This window comes from Amblyomma mixtum, chromosome 2 (assembly GCF_055824585.1).
Source record: "Amblyomma mixtum isolate Tamu chromosome 2, ASM5582458v1, whole genome shotgun sequence".
Classification (NCBI taxonomy): domain Eukaryota; kingdom Metazoa; phylum Arthropoda; class Arachnida; order Ixodida; family Ixodidae; genus Amblyomma; species Amblyomma mixtum.
Window position 1 is genome coordinate 107,888,756 of NC_143013.1, and position 25,725 is coordinate 107,914,480.

At 50.5% G+C, this 25,725-nt stretch overlaps 1 protein-coding gene across 2 annotated transcripts; it reads left to right on the top strand.

Moving 5' to 3' along the window:
• The first annotated feature begins 1,525 nt into the window (after nucleotides 1-1,525).
• LOC149360503 (uncharacterized) lies at nucleotides 1,526-25,725 on the top strand. 2 transcript variants are annotated; one of them, XM_089569300.1, is made up of 7 exons: nucleotides 1,526-2,122; nucleotides 2,202-2,294; nucleotides 2,373-2,465; nucleotides 15,080-15,423; nucleotides 17,167-17,382; nucleotides 21,007-21,392; nucleotides 25,654-25,725. In XM_089569300.1, the coding sequence occupies exons 1-6, from the start codon at nucleotides 1,879-1,881 to the stop codon at nucleotides 21,370-21,372; spliced, it is 1,356 nt and encodes a 451-aa protein (XP_089425426.1). In that variant the 5' UTR covers nucleotides 1,526-1,878; the 3' UTR covers nucleotides 21,373-21,392; nucleotides 25,654-25,725. The 2 variants fall into 2 exon arrangements, with proteins under 2 accessions (XP_089425426.1, XP_089425427.1); XM_089569301.1 differs by lacking the exon at nucleotides 17,167-17,382.

Consider the following 25,725-nt stretch of genomic DNA (forward strand, 5'->3'; position numbering starts at 1 on the left):
TGGAGCATGTGCTCGGCTAGTGTTACTGCATTTATTCTGCGTACAGCCTAGTGTTCGGTGCCTCGGCTGTCGCAGCGGTTAATTTAAACGATGCAGCAAGTAACCAGGTGTTTTCTTACAAGCAGTGAGGAGTCAGTTGATACTTTATTGTCAAGAAGAAAAATTGAGGTCAACCGCAACATACGTGCGACTGTCCTCTTCAGTTGATTAGAGCTTCTAAATAAAACTGTTAGGCGTTGGCACGGCATATCTTGCAAAAGATTTCTCAGGACTCAAAAGAGATCATAAGAAGCGATTTCCTTCTCAGTTTGCTCTGATGGCTTTTCGTGGCGCGGTGACACGGCCTGTTCTCACTACAAGCTTTAAACCCAAATTATCTATCAATCATCCATCGCTCACCTAACCTATATAGTATCCAATGCACTATGGTCCACCTTCATGCTCTATGATTTATTTCATAATAACTAGTTTCTAGCCTGCACTATCCTGGCCATACGGTATTTTAGCAGATGTTAACATGACGAACAATTCTGCTCTGAGGGGCATCCATTGCAACAGATAAGGGTACTGTGAAGAATACGGAAACCGATCGTAACTTTCCTCACCTCACCTCTTTCAAAGAAGAGGCTGCACAGACTGCGCAATTATTAATCACTCTACGTTGAGTACGTACCTCATCTGCACTTCTCGAAGGTTTGTGCATACTTTGTATATAGACTGAACGCGTTCAGCGTCGTTATTGGTGTCTTAATAAAAATCTCCGAAAACGCACTTCACAACCTTCAAAACCTCAATATTTTACCATTGTTCGTAAAACACCCACACTATAGCTATAACGCTGCTTGACGTGGACGCAAACCAAGCGTGAAGGGTGTGATTTTCTGCTCTTATGTTAACAATGCTAATGCAAGGAAGAAGTAGCTGTGCTGAAAGTTGAAGCACTGGTATTTTCTGAATATTCAACTCTGGATTCAACACGCCTTCCGACTGTGTGACATGTTTGTGCGCTCATGTGCTCTTGACAAAGATTGCTTGAATATTACACTTTATACTTGAAATTTATCTTGCGACTATACTCCTTCAAGGTTTCAAAGTTCTAACTCCATTGATAAATAACTCTTCAAGAACAGTACATGTGTGTAATTAGCGCCTGTATTGCAGTTTTTCTAAAATTTTGTTGAACTCACGCCACCGAGTCTGTAACCTTGTCTGTCCCTATAAAACAATTTCACACACAAACCCTTGACCGAGGAACAAATGGTAAATGCCAGGTAAGTATTCCCTCGATAAAGTTTAGAGTATGACAAACTTTAATTTTAGGAAATCAAAGGCCGATACTGATTGGTAGGATTGAGTCCCCTACATTCCGAATAGATTCCGAGCTGGCTGATATGTGAAGGATTTAAAGTAATGTTTCAAGAGATATTTTGTCGTCGCCGTCATCATCAGCCGGGGTTTGTTCATGTAAAGTCTGTAGGTAGGGCTGTTTTATCTTGTAATCCTATCCGAGGACATACGCCCATGGCCATACTGGACAAATGACTCACCCACATAGCTTTAAGCGCCCGTTTCATGCTGTTCGCATGAATCTCTTCACATTTTTTTTTTGTATTTGCCTAAATCATGCCAATCTATGATGAGCGCCAGTGTTTAAACTTCGATAAAGGACCACTGTGTGGAGGTGAGTAGCCGTAGCCAAAGAAAGAGACGAAGATTTTAAGCTAGCAGCGAACGCACGCGCCCTTCTCCCAGAAGAAGAAGGAACTCCCCGGGCTGGTCAGCGTTCTGTTGTCGGCGTTCTGTCTTCTCTTCACCGGGCAAACTATTCCAGAAAGCTGTTGTCGCCTGCTCCCTCCAGACCAGTCATCCCAGAGGGCTATGGAGCCTGCGGAGCAAGCTGCGACGACGAAGCACAAGTCGAAGAGGACGTCGCGCCGTTCTCACAAGAAACATGGCACCCCTTCGTCCACGTCGTCCCGTTTGTCCGCGGCCGACGAAGAAAGCTCTCAGGCGAAGCCCGCACCCGCAGGCATTCCCGACGGCGACGCGGCTGTCTCGTCGACTTCAGCAATCTCCGCTCAGCTTTCGACCGCACCTGACATGACACCAGCGGCGGAAACACGTAAGCTGCAGTTTTTGGCTGCTTCAGCGCCCTCACAGGAACAGCAGAAGCTAGCCTAAAACGAAACCTTCCCTCGCAGCCATTCCTGACGCTGATCGGGCGGTCCCGTCGACTTCAGCGGTCGCCACTCGGCTTTCCTCGACGCCAGACGTAAAACCAGCATCGAAAGCACGTAAGCTACACCTTCTAGTTGACTGAGCGTCCTTACTGAAACGGGAAACACCCCTCTGAGGAGAAACTTCATCTGCAGGCTTTCCCGACTCCGATGCGGCCGTCTCGTCAACCTCAGAAGTCTCCGTTCAGCTCTCCACGACGCCTGACGGGACACCTGCGACTAAAACAAGTAAGTTGCACCTGTGGTTTATCGAGAATTCTCAATTCAACAGTAGCGGCTGTGCATTATTGATGACGAGCGTGTCAAGGCAGTTCGTAATCTGTGAGTTGCCATGTCGCTGCATGTTCACGCGAGAATCGACCCTGAAATCCATGCTGTGCAGTCAGACACTTCAAAGTTTTGCATAACACTGTGGTTTGAGTAGCCGACATAGTAAGTGAGACGTGCTAGGTTCAATTCCCATTTCTTCTTGCCCCCAACCGCTGTCCTCAAATAGGTACAAAGTAGTGCCGTACGAATTGCACGTTTTCAAAATCGAATCGGAGACAAATAATGTAGCTTCGCTACCGAATCGTTCACTAACAGTGGAGCTAAAATTGAATTTAATGCTAACCGAATAATGATGGAACCGAATTCAATATCTACTGAAGATTTATACTAATGTTTCGAAATTCACCGAATGTTCGCATTAAACAAGCAATCGTGCGAAACATCGAAACACTTTGCGCTGCGATAGCTTGCTATAACTTGCGGCGTTGAATATATACCTATTAAAGATGCAACACTAATATCCTCGAAGGGATCCCAGCACAAAGACAGTATAATAACTATGATTGGCAACTTATATGAATAGGAAACTTATGTTTTGCCACTGACGATTTGCTATTGAGAGCCAGAACTTAGGCCATGACAAGGGCGACATCTGCGTAAGAGCCATGGCCCCCGAGATGGGGCATCAAGGCAGGATTTGCTGAACTTGCCTGCGGCCTGCAGCGTCATCCCGTTTTATATTCTGTCTATGGGGATTATGAACGCCGCCTCACGAATGGACCACGTCGCGGTGCTGAACTCTGCAATCCTGCATACTGACTACGGCAGGATGGCATACGCCCCGTCGTAGCTGGTCCTTTTTCTGGAATAGTCATTGAGGAAAAAATACGACGGCCCTGATTCGAACCTCATGCTCATTATTGGAAATGAATTAACGAATGAAAGCCATTTACGTAGTCCTGCGAAACCTTCCCCGATTAGGTGGGGCCCCAAGTCCAGGTCCCCACGGAGACTGCAGCTGCTCTTGGCCGGTCCGCCAAGCGTCGCTGGTCTTCCAGGTTTGAGCTGAGCAAAGCATCCTTCCAATGCTCTTGCGATGAGCTTTGCATAATGCGGACAGCCATGTTGCGTTTGCAACCCCGCGTGGTGTGATGAGTGTAGGTGGGCAAAAAAAAAGACAACTGCTTCGAGCTGCGCTTCGAAGCAGTTGTCTTTTTTGTGTGTGTGCGAAAGCACTATTGTGATGGTTAAAGCCGTAGAAAGATCTTGCGATGTTTGTGGGTTTTTTTTTTGCCGGACAGAAGTCAACATAGCCGGATAGTGCCAGAGGATCTCTTTTCGCTCAGAAAAATAATTTTATGGACTTGCATTCAATGATGATGAATTTTTTATCGCGCAAGAGCATCTGCAGCCGAAGAGCGCCATGGCACAAGTGATTTTCGTTTGCTCAAGGTGGGGTCGAAGACCTGTTTCCCACGCATTTCACCCTGATTAAGCAGAGTACCAGGCAGGGAAATGGTTGTACCCATTGTATCACCGGTGGGTACCCTGCTGCAGTGGGGATCGAACCCCCCACCTCCCGCACACGATGCGGATGCTATATCACTTCACCACCACAAACGTTTCGCTGAAATCGCTGCTTCCACAGGTCGGTGATTCTTTCCGCCGTCGAAAAAATGAAGCCCGCTTGCTGCAGTAAGTTCAATTACATCCTATTTTCGAAATTGTTGACCGCAAAAAAAAGGCGAGGCATCAGGCCAGCGGTAAGCTGCTACCCATTAAAAAACCGGTAGGCACCAAGAATAACAGGGAATCGAACCCACCGCTCCCCGCAGCCGACTGGGGTGAAAACCACCTGTTTGTCAGCCCGGTTATGGTGTCAAAGAGCGGGGCTAATGGGAGGAGAGAGGATAAATGAAAACGTGTTTCTAGCTTGCACTGCCGCATCTCCGAGACGGCGGTAGTGCGTCTTGATCTCCGAGGTTGTATTGGATGCTCGCGCTGCGCTCTTCGGGCTGGGTGTTGGTGCCGTTTCAGTTTTTACTCGCTAAGTCCGAGGTCATGCAATCAGAGGCATGGGCTTTGTTTGGCTAGACGCCTGACTCAATCCGCTCCTGTCGGACTCATGCAAAGGAAGCTTTTTTCGGGTTCATGAAAACTCTCAGTAAGACACGGATTAGGGGAAAACAAGCACAGCGCTCTTTTTTTGCGTTATGTCTCTCCTTATTCTGGTGCACTGCAAGAAGTGCAGCGATGCCGAAATCAACTTAGCCCAAATTCAGACAGCACATGTGATGTCAGTGTACCCACGGCGTGGGCACGTCGCATAAGTTCGCCATCACAAAAATAAACCGAAGCGCGTGTAGCCAGAACACGAACCTCGATGCGACCGTGCTAACCGTTGCCGTTGAAATCTAAGCAGCGCTAACTTTTAGGACGAATACACAGAGGACATGACAGGACGGGACATGACAGGACAGCGCCCGTCCTTTCATGTCCTCTGTGTATTCGTCCTAAAAGTTAGCGCTGCTTAGATTTGAAAGAATGAAAATGCATAACCAACTAGCCCCGCAACGTGTTTTACTAAGTAACCGTTGCCGTGACGGCTGTAAAACAACGCAAGTTCACGGAATCTTCCAATGGCAGTGGTAGAGCCGGCGACTGACGTGTCTGGTGAAGGCAACGGACAGCCTCTCAAGATATTGTAACGTGGCGGCCAGCCGAAGAATGAGGCGTGGTGAACGATGGATGAGAGATGATTTAATGGCCGCTGGCCTAGCGCAAGCGCTCCGTCCCGCGCCACTGCCAGTTTCGTCGTCTTCGTCACACTTCCCGGGGCCACCGAGCGATCGTCCCGATCGGTGACGGAGACGCGCAACATGGTGATGAGCTTCAGAGGATGGTGGGACGGAAAGGAGAAAGTGGTGAGGTGTTGGCCGCCACAGTGGATGAGATGATTGAAGGATGAGTCCCGGTCCACGAAGCATCCGGGCCCGAGGGTGCCAGGAGCTGACGGCCGAGGTCCGTGGACGCACCGGACGGCAGGGGCAGGGGGGTGGTGTCTTCACGTGTGGGTCTTTGTTCGGTCGGGTCTCGGGTCGGTCGGGTCTTCGGTCGTCGTGTCTTGCGGTCCGGGCGGGGGACGGGGCTGGGGTGAGCGGCGAGGTCGGTTCAGGTCAGGCGGGCGGGGGCATAGCCGGGCGGCGCGTACCAGGCGCTCACGGCCGACGTCCACGGCAGGCGCAGGACGCCGAAGCTCCGGGACCAGGATGGCGATGAAGAGACCCCGCACCTCACACCAAATGTAGCGTGGCGGCGAGCCTAAGAATGAGGCGGGGTGAGCGATGGATGAGAGATGATTTAATGGCCGCTGTTTTAGTGAATTTAATGATTTAATGGATTCGTCACAATATTAGTTCACACGAAGATGTGTGCTCTGTGATGCGACTCATGTTTATGCCAAGCGCATATTTCAGCCGTTCAAATTTTATCTTCGCACGAACAGCATGCAAAGGCTGCGAAAACTCGTCTCCGCGACGGTCCAGGTATACACAAGGGTGGACAAGACCGACTGCGTCTGATAGTGGTATAGAGAGCAAATATCTGTCCTACTTCGCTGTGGCTGCTTCAAGGCTCTCCGGATACATGTAAAGATATATCAGCTGGAAGGCAGAGCCAAGACCCAGAGTTCATCGACATCAACTGTGCTCTACAAGTCTGCCGAAGGTTTACAAAGCGGGTTGAAAGAAGCAAAGCAACTCTATTACTGGTGGAGCTGGAAAAACACCTCCCCCATATTCCTTAAACGGAGAGTAAGGGCAAATTTAGTTGGTGTGTATCGATAAATTACTGCATACGAATCTGTTGTGTCCCCTTATCGCTTTTGTGTGTGTGCGCCCCCGCACCCTCCTCTTAACGACCACTCGCATCCTCCTCCTAACGACCTCCTCCTAACGACCACTCGCCCCTCCTAACGACCACTGGCACGCTGTCGCCAGATGCCCCCCCCATGGTGCGCCCCCGCACCCCCGCATCCTCCTCCTCTTCTGGGAAGCCACTCCCTCCCGTGGACGCTTTTCCGCTCCCTCCTTTCTTCGGGCGGCCAGTTCGGCTCCTGCCTCGGTCGACGCTGGTCGCACCCTCATCGGCTTTAAATAAACGAAGTCTTAAAGTACCGTGTGCGTCTTTCGCTGCATTCAACACAGCGACCGGACACGACAGTGGCGACGAGAAAGTGGATTCGACCCGCGCTACGCAACGCTATTGACAAGCCATGGCTACGCGAGGGTTTCCCAATCAGATACCAGAATTCAACGGCTCATCGTGGTCATCGTGGGTTGGACGCCTTCAGTTCTACTTTGAAGCTAACAACATCACAGACCCAGCCTTGAAGAGGGCCAACCTGCTGACGCTGTGCGGGGAGCAGACCTACGATACTGTCTGCGCCCTTATTCAGCCAAGCACACCAGCGGCAGTGTCTTACGACGACATCGTAAAAGCGCTGCAAAAGCACTACGACCCAAGGCCATCCGAGGTCTACAGCCGGGCTCGCTTCCAACGACGAGATCAACTGGGAGGAGAAACTGTGAGCGCCTACGTAGCCGCGCTCAAGAAGCTCGCTGCCGACTGCAATTTTGGAACGCTGTCAACAACAGCTACCGGGCAGGAGGGAGACGCAGCTTCTTCTGCTAACACCACCATGCTTCCCTTGGACGTGATGTTACGCGACAGATTTGTGTGCGGACTGAGTGACGAGTCACTGCAGCAGCGCCTGTTCGCTGAGAAGGACCTCACATTCAGCAAAGCTTACGACATCGCCGTTCGAGCGGAGAGCGCCGGTCACCAGCAGAGAGGGATTCGCCGGAACACCGAGCCGGTACACCAGACAAGCAACCAGGTGCGCAAGCCTTCTGTTGTTGTAAAATCGGTCAAAAAGGCACAACGCTGCTGGCGGTGTGACGACCAACACAACCCCCAGGGATGTCGATTCCAGTCAGCCACGTGTAATTTTTGCCACAAGCGAGGGCATATCGAAAGAGCATGCATTACGAAACGGAGACTTGCCAAGACAAAGTCACCTTCCCAGCCTAATCACAGCGTCAACGCCTCAGAGAATACGCCGCTATCTGATCTCCATGGAACAACATCAGCAACACCATCTGTGTTGTACGACCTGAACACCATGAATCTCGGCACGCGACCGAAGATTTTTACAGAAGTAAGCGTACATCACCAGCTGATTAAGTTCGAGGTGGACTCCGGCGCAGCCTGTACTCTGATCAGTGAGGACACGTTCCGAACTTCATGGCCATCTGACGCACCAGCCCTGCAACAAGACGACACGCACCTGCGAACGTGGTCAGGACAGAATCTGCCACTATTGGGCTCTGCCAACGTGCAGGTTAACTACAACGGCCAGACCCATACGCTACCTCTGCTTGTTGTGAAGGGCACAGGATCAAGCCTTCTAGGGAGAAATTGGTTTTCTCCACTAGGCGTGATGATATGCGGCATACACCAGACGCCGAGCCAGAACATGGTTGAGCAACTGCAAGAGAAATACGAAAGAGTATTCTCGGAAGAGATTCCAGGAAACGAAGGGCCCCCGGTCACACTGGAGTTGTTGGACAACGCGCAACCCAAATTTCTGAAGGCCAGGCCGGTGCCGTTTGCTCTCCGAGCTTCAGTTGAAAAAGAGTTGGACAAACTGGAGCAGCAAGGTGTCATCGAGCCGACGCAGCATTCCATCAAACTCTCAGCGTACGACTACGCTCTGGTCTACCGCAATGGGAGTAAACATCAAAACGCCGATGCGCTAAGCCGTCTGCCACTAGACGCAACTGTTGACGAACCATTTCCACCAGGAGACGTTCTGATGTTCGAAGCACTGCCAGAACCTCCGCTTACAGCAGGCACAGTTGCAGCATCTACGCAGAAGTGCGCAGCTCTCCGGCTAGTTTACACAGCTGTTCAACAAGGCAACGTGCATAAACTCAAAGGGGACAACTTCGACGCTTACCGCAGGCGAGCTACAGAGTTGAGCACCCATCGCGGCTGCATCATATTTGGGTCCCGAGTTGTGATTCCGAGAGAACTACGCGCACAAGCTATGTCTCTCATCCACGCCGGACATCGGGGCATCGTTGCAATGAAAAAGTGTGCCAGAAGCTACATGTGGTGGCCTGGCATTGACAACGACATCGAAACAGTGGTGCGAGAATGCAAGCCTTGCCAGAGCAGCCGGAGCGCCCCGCCGAAAGCTCCTGTCCCAGAATGGGAAAAGCCAGACACACCATGGCACACATTGCACATTGATTTTGCAGGACCAATTGAGGGCTGCACTTTCCTTGTGGTCGTAGATGCCTACACAAAGTGGCTTGAGATAAGGCAAATGGGACAGACGACTTCGGCAGCAGTCATTGACAACCTCCGATCACTATTTGCAACGTTCGGCCTGCCACGCAAGGTAGTATCGGACAACGGAACACCGTTTGTGTCTGCGGAGATTCTCAAGTTTTATCGCGACAACGGGATCTCCTCAGTTACATCGGCCCCCTACCACCCAGCGACAAACGGACAAGCCGAGCGCTACGTAGCCGAGCTAAAACGCGCCCTTGAAAGAGATCAGACAGGCTCGCTGCAGCGCCGCCTTGCGCGCTTTCTCTTCAAGCAGCACACGACGGTTCAGAGCACAACAGGCGAGACCCCCTCGAAAATGATGTTCGAGCGTGAAATGCGAACCCAGCTCACAGCCATCCTCCCCGAGCCAAAGGCAGAGACGTTCCGGGAAGAAAAAGCAATTCCGCGCTGCGGCACGCTTAATGAGGGGCAGCGCGTCCTCGCCCGACAGTTCCTGAAAAAGCCACGCTGGGAGGAAGCTACAATTGTCAGACGCATAGGCCTGCGCTCTTGGCTCGTCAACATACATGGCACAGTAGCACGCCGACATCTCAACCAGCTGCGTAGATTTACGACGCCGTCTGAGAGCTGTCCGCCAGCGGAGAGAACACGTGCACCATCTTCCCACATAGCCTGGCACCTCTTCCCGGAAGAAGAGACTTCGCCCAGGACAGACCTAGGAGACACAGCGAACAACAGCCAGCCTACAAGTGTTTCTCCCCCGAGCGCACAAAGCCAGCGCGCCTCCACGCGTGAGCGCCGACCCCCTGCACGATACCAGGCAACTTTCTAAGGGGGAAGGAAGTGTTGTGTCCCCTTATCGCTTTTGTGTGTGTGCGCCCCCGCACCCTCCTCTTAACGACCACTCGCATCCTCCTCCTAACGACCTCCTCCTAACGACCACTCGCCCCTCCTAACGACCACTGGCACGCTGTCGCCAGATGCCCCCCCATGGTGCGCCCCCGCACCCCCGCATCCTCCTCCTCTTCTGGGAAGCCACTCCCTCCCGTGGACGCTTTTCCGCTCCCTCCTTTCTTCGGGCGGCCAGTTCGGCTCCTGCCTCGGTCGACGCTGGTCGCACCCTCATCGGCTTTAAATAAACGAAGTCTTAAAGTACCGTGTGCGTCTTTCGCTGCATTCAACACAGCGACCGGACACGACAGAATCATACAATCGCTAGTTGACCACGACCACAGCTTTCTTTCACTTCACTTCACTTCAATTCACTTTAATACCTTAAAGACCCTCGTTAGAGGGTATTACATAAGGGGTGGGGCACACAGAAATGAAAAACAGAATGACTAACAGATAAGTTGAAAGTTATACAAATATAAGATTACCACTGAGCAAGTACACGCGTGATTTCTTCGATGAACAATGATTGGCATGTGATAGCAGCAAGTTCTCGGGGAAGGCCGTTCCAGTCGTTCGCGGTCCGGGGGAAGAATGATGAAGAAAATGTAGTGGTGCGGGCGCGAGGTCGTGACACTTGCTGCTGATGGCCGGTGCGGAGGGAGATGCGTGGTGGTGGTGCGCAGATGTAGGGTTCCTGTCGTAGCTCAGAGTAAAAAAACTTGTGAAACAAACATAAACTAGCAATGTAGCGGCGATGAGCAAGGGTAGGTAGGCTGGACTGTGATTTGAGGGATGATATGCTGATATCAAAAAATCTCTGCCTCTCCCGTAACCGAGAGTAGAGTAAGCATGAAATGTTTACGGGCCTAATGTCATCTCGGTGGACACCCGAACCGCACCGTACAGGAAGGGAGGAACGCCACCACCCGTTCAGCGCGATGCCTTGCCATTTGGTTTTTTGAGGAAAGGAAATGGCGCAGTAATTCTCTGCCATCTCGGTGGACACCCGAACCGCACCGTAAAGCAAGGGAGGAACGCCACCACCCGTTCGGCGCGATGCCTTGCCCTTTGAACGCAGCGCTTCTCCCCCGGGCCCCTGTGCACCTGCGCAGCTTTGCTTCGATGCGCGAAGCCCCTAAGAGATCACGTACGACAACGAAGTGTACGTGGCATTTATGTGCTTTTTGCAGGCGTTATTAGAAATCGGAAATTATAATTCCGTGCATTATCAAACGCACAGCGCGACTGATATCTTGATAAACATTGAGAAGGCACTGGCAGCAGTTATTTTTTGTGACTCGTTTGGAGACCAACCGTTGCTTGCATGCCGGTCGCGTAGGAGGGCTTAGAGAGTCTCGTTAAATCTCGTTAAGTCTCGTACGGTGCCCGGATGTTCTCGTTTCAGAGCCCGGATGACTCGATTTCAGCGCCCGGATGACTCGATTTCAGTGCCCGGATGACTCGATTTCAGTGCCCGGATGAGTGGATTTCAGTGCCCGGATGAGTGGATTTCAATGCCCGGATGAGTGGATCTCGGTCTCGGCGTGACGTCACCACACTGCCGACAACGGGGGCTAAAAGCATTTCATGCTTAATAATCTTTAGGCTAGGAGGGGACCTAGACATGACAAGTTTTATTCAATTGATTTGAAATTTCTTAATGCAATTTCGTCGGTCATAAAAGCGTGTTTCACTGTCGGACAAGCATCATCGAACCAAAAGGACCATACAATTTGTTTTTACTAACTACAAAACCTTATTAGAGATCCCCTCAGTGTGGCTGTGCGCGTCGGGCAGTTCCATTCACTCTGGTGACGCAAATGTTGAAGACCCAGGACAATCTTCTGCAGTAGACGAAGGAGATCTTGCTTCATATGAGGAAAGGCTCGAAGGGAACCGTTCCGCTTGTCGAGATCATAGTCATCACAATGATCCGCGTTCTCCAGGCTATACCACCGCCTTAGACTGGAAGGGGAATGAGCTAACCTGCTGACAACCACATTACACCATGACAAATTTCGTGTCGCACGGTAAACATCTATAGCTACAATGAATAGCTGAATTCTTTCCGAGCTGAATGTACGAGTTACAGCAAGGTCTTTATGATGCCCAAGTTGTTCTATGGTCATTTCAACAGGTCTGAATCAGGAACAGCACAGAACGCTTGTAGAACATGTGCTCCAGGGAATCCAGGAGGACGGCATCCAATTTTGCAACCACCAGAAGGCATAGACAAAGATATTCCTTGCGCGCCCACGCCAGACCAAACGGAGGAGCTGCAAGCATTGCTTCGGACCTGCACTTTCTGAAACAGATACCCGCTAGAAGCACCGTTCACCGTAGAACTTCTGTGCAGCTTGCATGGCAGGGGCAGTAATCGGAAGTGGGCAGCTCGAAAAGGCGACGCTTTCAGTTCGCTCTATAAAAAAGGACTAAAAATGGAGTTATTTGTCCTCTCGCACACAACCTTTTATAAAAGAGAGTGCGTCAGTTTACAGCCGACTCCATTTTTACTCCCATATAAGCGTATTCGTATCCAGAGTGTAGGCCGTGCGATTCCTTGAGCTCATTGATTTCGTTATGCACTACAGCCTATAAAAGGTCTATTTACATGCTGTTACGTCACTTCAATATGTGTGCTGGGAAAAGTGATGAGCAATATTGACGATCAATTACAACAGCTCAATGTAGACTGCGGCTTCCGAAAAACGGACAATGTCGCAGCGTCCATCTCCAGCCCTGCGCACGAAAGGATCTGGTAGTGAGTGTGGTGCGCAGAACGGAAGCGCCAGCCTTGCCTCATAACCACATGCATAAACAGTGGGCGTCAGCGTTGAGGCCTTTGCCAGGCTTGCATGGATAGCGTCAGCAATATGGCGACAGCCCCGTTTCCACGAGATGCAGAGTCAACGCTGCATTTTTGATCGCGATAGCGGTCTCTGATTATTTTGAGGTTAGCTTGTTATTAGTGCATTTTCACCTATAGGTAAATATAGAGGAGACAAGTTGTTGTTTTTCAGATTTGTTGGAGGTTTTTTAGCTGCTAACTATATTTTCTGGCTATATGCAGTTGACGTTGTCGTCATTCGAAGGATGCGCTATGAAGCTGTGCTCCCACTCGGAGTCAGCTTTTCTGCTGTTTCGCTAGCATCTAATTTTATCGTTTCAACCCCTGTAAACAATGTTAATGCACTGATTACTCTCGTTAAACTGCAAAAAAGTTTGCACGCCCAGTGCTGAACCACTCTCTGTTACTATAACTATGGCTTAGCACAGTGCGTTTCGCTTCTTGGGTGCTGCGTTTGCCCCGTTGAAAAGCGTGATTGTTTGCAAGACATGGAGCAGTGCGTCCTCACTTGTGGCATTGACGTACGCAGTTATACGCTGAGGCTCACTTAAAACTGTCAGTTCACGGCAATGACACCAGCCAATAATAATTTTCCACTGTCACAACATGAAGGCCTTGCTATACCTTGTGGAGGCTGCAGGAATTTCATTTAAGATGAACATTTTTGGATGGTGCCCGACCGCCAGAATGTTTTGCCACTGCAGCACAGCAAACGGTGATTATTGATGGCACCCAGTTATGGATATGGAATACAGGCTGTAGGTAAACTCCGAAATGTCGATCCACTCGCCCGAATACCTTTAGCTCAAAGGAGAAAGCGCTTAAATAAACGCCTGTTTTAAGATTCCTAGAAACACCATCCGAAGTTTCTTAGTATGCTCAGACTGTTGGTCGCTGCACCTGCTATGCCCCAATACTGTCACCAGTCATGCACTGCGCTCTTGATGACTGTCCTCAAAGCAATACGGCAGACGAGTTGAAGGCATGCATTCGACGACAACTGGAGCTGCCGGAGTACACTAGAATCTTCTGTCGAAAAGCAAAATGATTATTCCGAGGCAATCGATGAGCAACTTTTGGAGTGTTTGCACAGTGTGCTTCCTCGTATTGTCCTTAAACTTGCCAGAAGCACATCCTGCAGGCCTGGGATCTAAGAAGCGATCGAAAGGAAGGTCAGAAATTCCCCGCGCTGAGAGGTGACAACGCCAGAACTTGAACATCGAATACCCTGCATCCGCTGGAATTCATGAACAACCCTCAAAAAAAGATTGACAGGAAGGTTGCCAGGTCTTATGAAAGAAAGGTGTTTTCTGCTTAGATTTCTACTGCGTGTGCTTGGAAGCTGTCCAGCTCTCATCCCTGAATGCACCAACAGTCAGTCGGAAAAAACACGCTATCATTGCAACACACAACTTGCCATAGAGCTTTTCCTCACGTGAGAGAACCGGTTGTGCGATTCAAACTGGGCACGTCATTCATTGTCAAATGGCCAGGTAAAGCAGGCGGTACAGCTACCAAAGGCTGTCGTTTATTCTCACTCGAAGGCATTCATCGATGTTGTCCAACGGAAAGGGGTCACTGAACTGCTTAAGAGCTGAAGACTGCTTGGTATAGGACCGGCTTCACGCAGAATCCAGTTCAGAAAAGAATATCAGCTTGAAAAGGTCGTGCAGTGCAGTGCATTTTATGTGCATGGACACGCGTCCATAAAAAAATCGAGTGTCGCGTATGGAAATGGCTGCTATAGCCTGTATGCTCACTAAACGAGCCTCCCTTCGGATGGGTATACTTAAAGGTGCTGCGCGGAGACGCCGTGTAGACCTGATATGAAGTCTGAATTGTTTCCACAGTGAAACGGATCTCACAATCGAGCAGCTAGCTCGAGCTGCACATAAATAGCCACCGCTTCAGCTGTGGGAATGCCGGAAGATCAAATGGTGCAATGTGCGGGTTCTGGTTTAAGCAAAATGGATGTTGCTGCGGAGCATGACGCACCAGCAGCATCACCACCCAGCTACGTACCGAGCTGTGCCCCCTAATTGAGCAGAGGTCTCAGCTGAAATGTTTATTCCGATGCAGCAATCATGTTTATATCACATTGGAAAGCGGCAACATATCCGAACATTTAGAGGAATATGTTGTACGGCGGTAGGGAGATGGGTGGTTGAAGGAGTTGGCGGGAGAGGTGTTTTTCGCAGAACTGTGAACACCACGAGAGGACAAATGACATTGCTGCCTGCAGGAATCGGGCCCGGCCTAACCTGGTTTTCAAAATTTCCGACGCATCTGACAAACAGGTGTACTAGTTGAACTGTCTAGTCGCCGATACATTGCCATGTAAATAAAATGTTCAGCATGATGCAACACAAACTCCTCTGCAGAGTCGTCCCTACGGGCAGTTATAGTCTATGCAAGGGGAAATTCATGCAGATGGAGCAATCTAACATGTTCGTTGTTTTACTTGACGCAGCCACACCTGTCACCGCCATGGTCTCCAGCGTCTGCCAGCCCACTTCTTACATAAGCGACGAAAACGCCTTGGTGGTCGAAGAGCCCGTCGTGGTGCCATCTCCATGGTCCGTGGAGGTAGCACACGAGGACATCAATGCGGTATCCTACAAAGACCTTGAGCAGCGGCGGCAGGGGCCAGGCGAAGAGCTCACCGGTCCGATGTCCCCTGCGCCTCCGAGCGCTGCGATAACTCCGACCGCCGGGGAGGAAGAACAGATGGCCGGTCGCATTATCCGATCGCGGCGGTCTGACGTAACTCTGCCTATGAGCGGGGCCGAAGAGACGCTGCGTGGCAGCCATCAGGTCAGTATCCATCCTCTAACTAAAGAAGCGGCACAAAAGGCATATTCCACGGCAGCAGTTACGGCCCGTTACGGTGGCTCAGGTTTCTTTCACGCTCAAGCGCTGCGCCTCATTAGAGGAATGCGCCGGCACATGACTTTTCCCAAGGTACCAGCATGTCGATTGTCTTTCACGGTTCTTGCTTTCTTTCCTGGTGCGGATACACCTGTTCTGCCAGGCTCAGTAAGTGAGGCGCCCTGGTTTTTGTGTTCACAACTACTGCAATAGTACGGTTCATCACTGTGCTCGGTTAAAAAACGCCGAAAGTTCAAGCCTATAAAGCAACTATAAAAATTCATTGAGGATAATTTGAGATCGACATGTGCGGATTTATTACGGTCTTCCAACGATAAATACTCTATTTACACTGAAAACAGCCTTATAAGTAGAGAAGGTCAAACACTGATCTACAGTTGTCGCTGCCAGCGGCCGTTTTCGCAAGTGAAGTACGGCGACGTAAACCCAATTTTCGGGGCGCTGATAACTGATGCTAGGCTCAACTGACTTTAACGCCCTAACGGTATTCACTCAGTTCTTTTCTGCTATGATGTATCAGTAGCAAAAAGTTTCATTTCAGGTATAATTTCTAATTAAATAATGGCCCTTTTTATGTCCCATAAGCATCGACGCCGCAATATCACCAGCCTGGCTACGCTCACTGCAGGGCAAAGGCCTCTGTCATGTCTTTCCAATTAACCCTGTCCTTTGCCAGCTGCGGCCACCGTATCCCCGTAAAACTCTTAATCTCATACGCTGACCCAACTTTCTGCCGCCCACTGCTACGCTTGCCTTCTCTTGGAATCCACTCCGTTACCCTTTAAGGACCAGCGTCAACGGAGAGACATAAAATTGATTTTTATCAACTTGAAAAATTGAATAGCGTTGTCCTCAGTGTCGTCGTGGGGCCATCGACGATAAAATTATCATGAAATAAAATCGCTGCATGATAAGTACTATTCGCTGAATGCCCAAAGAATGCAAGCCAGTCATTGGTAATTCCAAGGTGTGGGCTATCGAAATGTGCTTTTTTTGGGGAGGGGGGCGTAAGTGGGCGCCTGTCTGCATTAAAAAATAAAGAAGCAAAGCTGCTCGACAGTAACATAGAGGCTTCGAACTATCTGCTGACAAAAGAGTGCATTTTGTTGATTGCGATTATCGGAGGCACTCGTAACGGCAGGTACTGCCACCATGGGAACCTCTTAGTGTGGACCACTGGTCCCCTTTTTAGCACCTATTTCAATAACCAATACGAAATTAATCATTTCATTCCTTGGTCAAGCCTACTCCCGTCTCCTCTTCTTTTTAGACCAGGACAATCCGGGCGTACAAAAGCGTCTGCTATAAACATGAGTAGACGAGCTTTATAAATATCTATTTTCGGTGAAACTAATCAAATCTTGGAAGCGCAACCCATTCACGTATGCTCTCGTAAGCAAACCTCGTGTGAGAGACTATTATAACTTATCTATTATTTAAGATCTTTTCCTCCTGAGATGACAAATATTTGGCTTAAAAATTATTTCAATACGGTAAGCCTGCTACAGTTCATGCACACTACTACTGTGCGCTGACACTAACATTCTTCGCAATGGGTTATTTTTGCAAGTCAGAAGTACCATGATGACGGCATCTTTAATTAGCCCACTTGCGGCTTTGACCCGTTCCTTTCGTCTGCTGCTCCTCTATCGAACTGCATGGGAGCAGGACGGTGCCTCCAACGAACGGACGACGAGGAGGCTGTCGACGATCCGGCGCTTCCGCGACATGGGGCGCTCCCTCCGCTCCTCTTTCTCCTCCTCCACGGCGCTGTCGCCAAGCACGTGGGCTGGCTCGAACTTCTTTATGCGCCGCTACTCCGAGCAGCAGCGGCTGAGGGCGAAGACTGCAAGGGAGAGGCGGACAGGGGCGCCGCACGACCGGGTAAGGTAGAGCTACTGTATAAGCACCTTATAGGCACTATACACATAGAGTTGCGCGTAGATCCGCCATATTGCTGCCCCAAGCGTCCAAATTGTGAGGGAAAGCCGCAACTCTTCAATGCAGGAAGCGGACTTGGTGCAGTGGTTAGAGCGAGTGCAGGCTCAATTCGCTGGATTCTGGGTGCCGAACTTGCTTTATTCTAGGCTGATTACTGTTGCTTTGAAAGACACCGCCTGGTAGTAATGCGCCTGCTGCAGTGAGGCCTATCGCAAGGAATTACGAATGGAGTACTCGCAATAAATGGATGGATGGATGAATGGAAGATAGGAGCATCCCCTTTGAGAAGGGATGGTGGGAATTGCCACCATGCTCGGCTTTTTTCTTTATTTTTAACAGGGTTGTAAATTATCCTTAAAATTCACCATTTTCGTCCTGTGCTGTTTACAGCACTTCAAACCTTATGTCACCTCTCTTCTTTTCAGCCACCAATCCTCCAATCGCTTTTTGCTAACTTCCACCGCAGATTTATTTACATGGCCATTGTTTGTATTTAAACCCTAGGGCCTCACGAAGAGTGACTGTACCTGCATCGAAGTGCAGATGGATACCATCACATTTAAGTATGAGGTGTTCAATTAGATCTACCTTAGTCGCTTTGGGACGTTAAACCCCATAAACCAAACCAAACCAATTAGATCTTCCACACACAGGGCATATGTCACCATCTTCGTTAATTTTTTTTGTAGCTGCGCGTTCTAAAAAAGTGCATGATTTTTTTTTTGTTCTTTGAATGTGAAAGTGCCCCCCTGCTGTAATGCTGAAAGGCGATGCAGGTACCAAATAAAAAAAAGAGTTGTCATGCAGCAATTCCTTCCTGATCTGCCTTTTCCAGTATCGATATAGTTCTACACTATGTTTCTTTTCCATTGAATCAATCCAATTTTTAACTTCCGCGTTTTTAACCAGTCGTTTAATGCTCCTTCTTTCTCTGTCCTCAGGTCCGGCATACTTACTGGCTTGTTTCCTACTGGGTGGGCCTAGTGGAGGGGTGTAGTAGGGGATGTAGTAGTGGTTCCATGTAGTGAACGGGTAGCGCCATCTATCGTGAACGTCTCAGATTAGAAACTTTTTCTTTTTAACAATCGGCGAACACGAGTGATAAATTTGCATTTATTGATAAGAAAATGTCCTCTTCAGTGAACGTGTGCACTGTAAAAAATAAGATGTCGCAAAGCACGCAAACAGTTGGTGCTCGCACGGACTGTCAGCAACGGTTTAGTGTTAAACGATGCAAAGGAGTTCGCTTCTCCGCAATGAATGGATCCTTTTCAACCATGCGATCGGATTTATCCAATAGATGCACGAGCGGCGCAGGGAAAACAAACGCGCACCTCTTGGTACTTAAATAGTAACTTTAGCATAAAGATCTCGCAGCTTGCAATAACACTTCTTCGGACAGCCCCCGCACAATTCTGCGGTGGTGTTACCAACGCCATCAAGCAGCGCACGCAGTTTTAATACGCCTCGCGATAGGCGCTGGTTCTGCCACTCGTAGGTCTAACGTCCCAAAGATGCTGCCCTTAAAGCGTTTCATGCATTCCGCTATTTAAACGGTCTGTGACGATTCCCCAAGTCAGCGGACGCGAAGTACACCGCAGGCGCCGTCTCAGCGGCACCCAGCTGGACGGGGAAGAAGGGAAAGGGAAATAAACGCTCCCTCGCTTTTCAAGGAGAGGAGCCAGTTTGATTCCCGCCAGCAACGTGTACTGTCGCTTTACGGGCGCCCCTTCCCGCGCCCTCCTCAGGGCACGTCGGTGACCCGTTTCGGCATGCGCTTCCAAGCTCGCCCACTTACAATACTATAACAATTCTGGCGACGAGGCTGTTGTAGACGGCTCGGTGCTTAATGAGCAGCGAGGTGGGCACAACTGTTCCGTGTCCGTTGTCGCTGCCAGTGCAGGAAGAGGCTCCTCGTCGTCGGAGAGAACGCCGGGGGTAGTCCGTAGTAGATAACAGGCTTCCCGACCCGGGAAGACCGACGAAGCTGGGGGTGCAAAGGGGCCGCACTTGACTGCTGTTGCGGCGCCGAGGCTGTTGTAGACGGCTCGGTGCTTAATGAGCAGCGAGGTGGGCACAACTGTTCCGTGTCCGTTGTCGCTGCCAGTGCAGGAAGAGGCTCCTCGTCGTCGGAGAGAACGCCGGGGGTCCTTCGCGGTCGCACATGGTCCGCGTGCCTGTTCCACAGCGTTCCGTCTTCGAGCTGTATTTGAAGCGACGAAGAACTTGTGGGATGGCGAACCGTTCCGGCAATCCAAGCTGGGCCTGGTCGGAAGTTTCGAACAAAGACGGGCTCGCCGGACGAAGGCAAAGAGCTTTTGCGTGCGTTGCTGTCGCAGCGCGCCTTTTGCTTCAACTGCTTGAAGTCCACATGCGCCCTTAGGCCGGGGTGCACTCGTTGAATGGGTGTTTGCAGTTGCCTGCCCATAAGGAGCTCAGCGGAAGGACCCCCGGCGTTCTCTCCGACGACGAGGAGCCTCTTCCTGCACTGGCAGCGACAACGGACACGGAATAGTTGTGCCCACCTCGCTGCTCATTAAGCACCGAGCCGTCTACAACAGCCTCGGCGCCGCAACAGCAGTCAAGTGCGGCCCCTTTGCACCCCCAGCTTCGTCGGTCTTCCCGGGTCGGGAAGCCTGTTATCTACTACGGACTATAGAGGCGTAAACAAGCACCGCTCGACACCAGTGTCGTGCAGCAGGCTTCATAACAAAGGGAGGAGTGTGACGATTCCCCAAGTCAGCGGACGCGAAGTACACCGCAGGCGCCGTCTCAGCGGCACCCAGCTGGACGGGGAAGAAGGGAAAGGGAAATAAACGCTCCCTCGCTTTTCAAGGAGAGGAGCCAGTTTGACTCCCGCCAGCAACGTGTACTGTCGCTTTACGGGCGCCCCTTCCCGCGCCCTCCTCAGGGCACGTCGGTGACCCGTTTCGGCATGCGCTTCCAAGCTCGCCCACTTACAATACTATAACACGGTCCATGACCATCTGATCTAAAATATTGTTATCCTCATAATGCTTTCAAGTATTTTCCAAGGAATACGCTCCTGCAAACTTATCCTGCAAAATATAACGGAGTGTATATGGCCCTCAGACTGAATGAATTATTCTACACTATTCTTACCCCCATCTCCAAGGCAGTACGTCTCGCTTGTAGGGCCTCCGGATGCGAAAGTTCCCTTTCGGCGAAAGTTTACGCCAGGCACGCAGCCTGCGCTGTGGCAGGCCCCGTGACAGGCGACAGGTGGCAAGCCTGCACCTGTCGCCTCTGCTGCGGAGGATCGCAGTAGCGATTCACTAAAAAACGTTTTTCAAAGGTGGAGGACCTCATCAGAATTCGCAGAAAAACACTCCCTTCATACACCGTGCATAGGCAAGAAAGGTAATGCTGCAACAGAATGAAAAACAAATGCAGCGAATGAGGTGATAATGTGGCATTTTTCCAGCTGTGAAAGAACTTGCACGTATATTCGCCCTAACAGCCGTTTCTAAATCTCGCTTTACACAGTGGTAACTGTCCTGTTAGATTTTTAATACTCATATTCAGTGCTGGCCGTTACCTTCGCAGGAAGTTTTGTGCCGCAAGGTAGCCCTGGGCCTAATGCTGCGGGCCGTCGTCGGCATGCTCCTGGTGACTGCGATGATCGCGGTCTTGAAAATGCTCATGCCGGCCCCTCCTCCAGTGAAGGTGTGCCGCAGCCACTCGTGCCTGGAGTACTCCGAGCGCCTCCGCCGGTCGCTCAACCTTTCCGTCAACCCGTGCGATAGCCTGGAGGGATTCGTGTGCGCCGGCTGGAACGAGCAGAACGTCCTCAGCAAGCGATTAAACCTCTTGGAAACGGCGCTGGCGCGGCTGTCCCGACTCGCGCGCTCTGTCAGCCGCGTCACCACGGGTCCGCAGAGCGCCGAGCAGCGCGGCGCAGTCCTCTTCTGAAGCTGCGACGCCGTGCTCAGGTGCGCGCCTGGGATGCTGCGGCAATCGTTGTTCAGGTTGTTTCTGACAGCTACACGCACACACTTCTATCTGGATGGACACCCGACACTGCGTTGCAGATGATAACTATGTGATTTTAGTTCCCTCTGGACTTAACGAAGGTGAGTGACGCGTCATTTGATCGTGATTCAAGAAAGAATTACATTAGGCATCCTTCAGCGACTCAAAAGAGCAGCCTACTGCAGTTCTCGGTTCTGAGCACATTGTCATACAGGCAAGGAGTATCGCTAATACGATAAATGAGTTATTGGCGAGAATAATGCTTCCTTGCCTTACTAGTCACGGTACGTACGTGGTACGACCGTATTTGATATATATTACTTGTGTATTAGCATGACACTTTTACTGCGTTAACAGCAGTTCTATCATTCTCCGAAACTCCACCTTCCGGAGTGTGCATAAAGCGGAAGCCTCAACGGAGATGTACTTCCCGCTGCTTCCCGCTGCTTCAGGCCTCTCATCCATCGGCGCAGCCTTTCACGGCGCACGTCAAACATCCAGCTTCTCGCGCTCCAGTGCTTTGGACATGTCGTCTGCATCACTCTGCGCTGCGCATGTTTCCGAAGGCTGGCAAGAGAAAATCGTCCTATTACCAACTGTCATTCGTTTGTTCTGCTCCGTGTGCTTTTTGCGAAGTCCGCTAAAATAAAAAACGAAAGCGAATGGCAAAAAGGGGCCGGTTGATTTAGCGCGGTTAAGCCAAGTGCGAATTAGGCGCTGTACTACCTCGATATTAACATCGGCTTCGGTTTAAGGCTTGCTTTTCAAAGTCACGCAGGCGTCAGGCAAATACCGGCGAAATCGCATTTAAGCTCTCTCTTCAGGGTATAATGCCCTTATATGCGGAATCGGTTATTCAAGCACATGTCTGCATTAGTGTTACACCTGCGAGGTTTTCAAAATTCCTTATCATTTAAGCGGAAATTGGGATCGCGGCAAGAACATGCAGCCGATTTCTAGAAGCTGTTAGCACGTTCAAAATGGTCGAGGTCGACCGGTCCTTTCGATGCGTGGAACATGCGGTTGCCTTCATTAAGAGGATTCAGGCAAAGAAAAGCATAATGATTCTATTCCATACCTACCCTTTCAATTTTTCGTCATTACATCCCGCACTTATACCTACTGCAGCACACGCCGTCGTTACCACTGGGATCACCTACACACGATGGTGGTAAAGCTGATGAAATAACAACCCAGTGAAAAGTTGCTGGTCACAAATCTTCTTAGGTGCTCTACCAAGCCTCACTTCTGACGTCCGACGGAGGAAAAGGTGTGAAAGTTTTGCACATAAAAAAATCGCATTGCTCTGCCACGTATCGCTCTTCATGACACCTATTGAAAAGATGTGGCGTAAGCCCGGGAACTTGCGAAACTATATAGCCCAAATGATGGTATTGATTTCGGATTACGGTTTCGTGGCACGCGTAGCCAGCGTGAATAGTCAGGTTAGCTTAGGCTGCGTAATGCTAACATGAAAAGGCGTCTTGCCGGCTTCATAACTTAATCCTCGATTTGCTTGCACAGCTTGTTTCATTTCGGCGCCATCAAACGGGCCATTCACCTAAACAGACGCAAAAAAATATAATACATTGTCATTTGGTATGCTTGGCGAAGCACTGCAGCCAGAGCTCTGATATTACAAGCTGCGAAGCTACTGATGGGTCCATGTATTAAATATACGGTGGTCTGAGTATAGGCCAAAAGCAATAGGTTTCCAGAATGTAAGGCCACCTGGGCTGTTCGGTTTAACTGCTCATCTCTGCTCAGAGCATGTGCACACTTCAGAAATGCACTTTGCAGGGCTCTAACCACAGCACCACGCTCTATTCATTTGTGACGTCACCGTATCGCAACCTGTTAAGTGGCCACGCGTATATTTTGTGGCCACAGGGATTAGTCGAAATTAGGAGTTTACAACCTTCAGGGAGATACGCGGCTGATACCGACGGGGAAACAGGGGGTCGATTGTCTGTGAGCTGACGGAGGGAGTATCTCAAACGATGAAGTTGCAGACACTATTTGCGAGTTCTGTTCGCCACCCGTTGGTCGATGATTTCACTGAGAGTATTAAGTTCGGGGAACTCCTAAAGCACGGGTATGGGTGTTAAACGGGGCAAATATGTTATGGCGCGCATAGCCTCAAGATTGATAGCTTCAAGGGAGTCCCACTGTCTGTGGGTGAGTCGTTGAAATTGTGCCTGACATATCCGTGGGTGAAGGATAGAGCGCACAAGCTGGCGGGCCATATGAGCACGCGCGCCACCAAAGAGCATAGCTATGCGTCGAATCAGACCTAGAGTAGCGTGAGCCGATTTACGGGTGGCTGTCAGCCATGAGCTGCCAGTCCCAGATGTATGAAGGAGGAGGCCAAGAATACGAAGTTTCTACCTTAGGAATCTTAGAACTATCTACTGTAAATTTTAAAGGGGGAGCTTTCCGTAAGCCGGCTTTGTTTGCAATGCGAATGAAACAAGATTTATTAAGCGAGAGGGTTAGTCCCAGAGGTGGGAGGCGAGATGTCAAGACATCCAACGCGTGCTGGAGGACCGACTGATAGATAGACGCATCTGGGTGACAGCACCACAAGGTCATATCATCCGCGTACGTAAGCACACGGATAGAAGGGATGGTCTCTAGGGCTCGAACAAGAGGAATAAAAGCCGCATTAAATAATGTGGGGGCGAGAACGGAGCCCTAGGGCACTCCCGTATTGGAAGTGAAGTTACAAAAGGGCTTTTCGTGGACCCGTACCCTGAAGATTCGATTTGTTAAAAGGGCGTGAATGGACAGGAGAAACCGGTGAGGGAGACCAAGAGTTTGAAGGGAGGCAAGAATGGCAGAGTGAAGGATGTTATCATGTGCCTTACTTATGTCTGTAGCGATCACGGTTCGAACAAGATGACTGCGGAGAGTTGCGAAGCACGCCAGCAGCATAGCGTATACACCGATGCATCACATACTGCAGAGAGGGGAGTTACTGCTTTGTATAGCCCGTCCCATCCACATCTCAACACTCCCGCGACACACACCGGGGACGCGTCACCACCTTGGCAGTGGAACTGCAAGCCATTTACAATGTCATTGCTTTCCTTCCGCTCGTTCCCACATTCAATGCACTTCATATTTAGACCGACGTCCTCACCGCCCTTAAACATCTTTAGGCTCTTCGATGCACATTCCAGGTTACACAATCAATTCATCTGCTCTGCTCAAAGTACCCATGTCCTGTACGCACACACTGGATTCGCGGCCATGCTCACGATCCACATAACATTCAAGCGGATGCTATGACTTACATTAACACAGCAAACAACCCACCACTTTCCCTTCTTCCACCATATTCGTTCCTGTCCCATGTCTCCAACTCTCAAGCTCTACGCCAGTGAACACGCGCTCTAATTCCTCCAAGTTCGCACCCTCTCCCTCTAGTCTTACTCAGTAGGAGTAGGTATCCGTGCGCCGGATTCGGGCAGGGGCGCCTCTTACCGCATCTGTCCGTCATCGGTGGCGTGATAAAGATCTGCCAGCAACTGAGAGGCGCCCTAACTGCGGCTCTGCACGGACATTTGTGACACGCTATACTTGTGGACTTGCCCAGCGACGGCCCCTATTAGAAAACGGCTCCTCAAGGAGTGGGCCCGCATTGGAACCGCGAAATGACTTCTATGAACAATTAGTTCACCAGCAGCCTACCCGACTACAGGGGCGATACTCGCCTCCACCCTTTCTTTTAAACCCGCCGCGCTGGCTCAGTGGTTATGGTGCTCGGCTGCTGACCCGAAAGACTCGGGTTGGATCCCGGCCGCGGCGGCTGAATTTCTATGGAGGCGAAATTCTAGAGGCCCGTGTACTGTGCGATGTCAGTGGACGTTAAAGAACCCCGGGTGGTCGAAATTTCCGGAGCCCTTCACTACTGCGTCTCTCATAGCCTGAGACGCTTTGGGACGTTAAACCCCATAAACCAAACCAAACCTTCCTTTTAATTTTCTATCTCTTACATTCTACTCGCCCTTTCTCAACTTATGACTCTTGGCACACTTCTCGAATAGAAAAAAAAAGTTTAGAAGAACCTCGTAAAATCATTGAGCTCTGGACTGCAGTGATAGTGGTCACAAGGCTGGTCAGTAGACCGACCCCGCGAGACTGGCGATCTTAGCTGACGCGGCTGCCCAAACCGACACGGTGCGGTCTGATAACTGCAGCGCGCACTCCGCTCCGCAGGGGGGAGCGGGACGAGCTGCTCGGCGTCAGGAGGGCCCTGGACGAGGCGCACGCGTTGTGGCCCGGACAGAC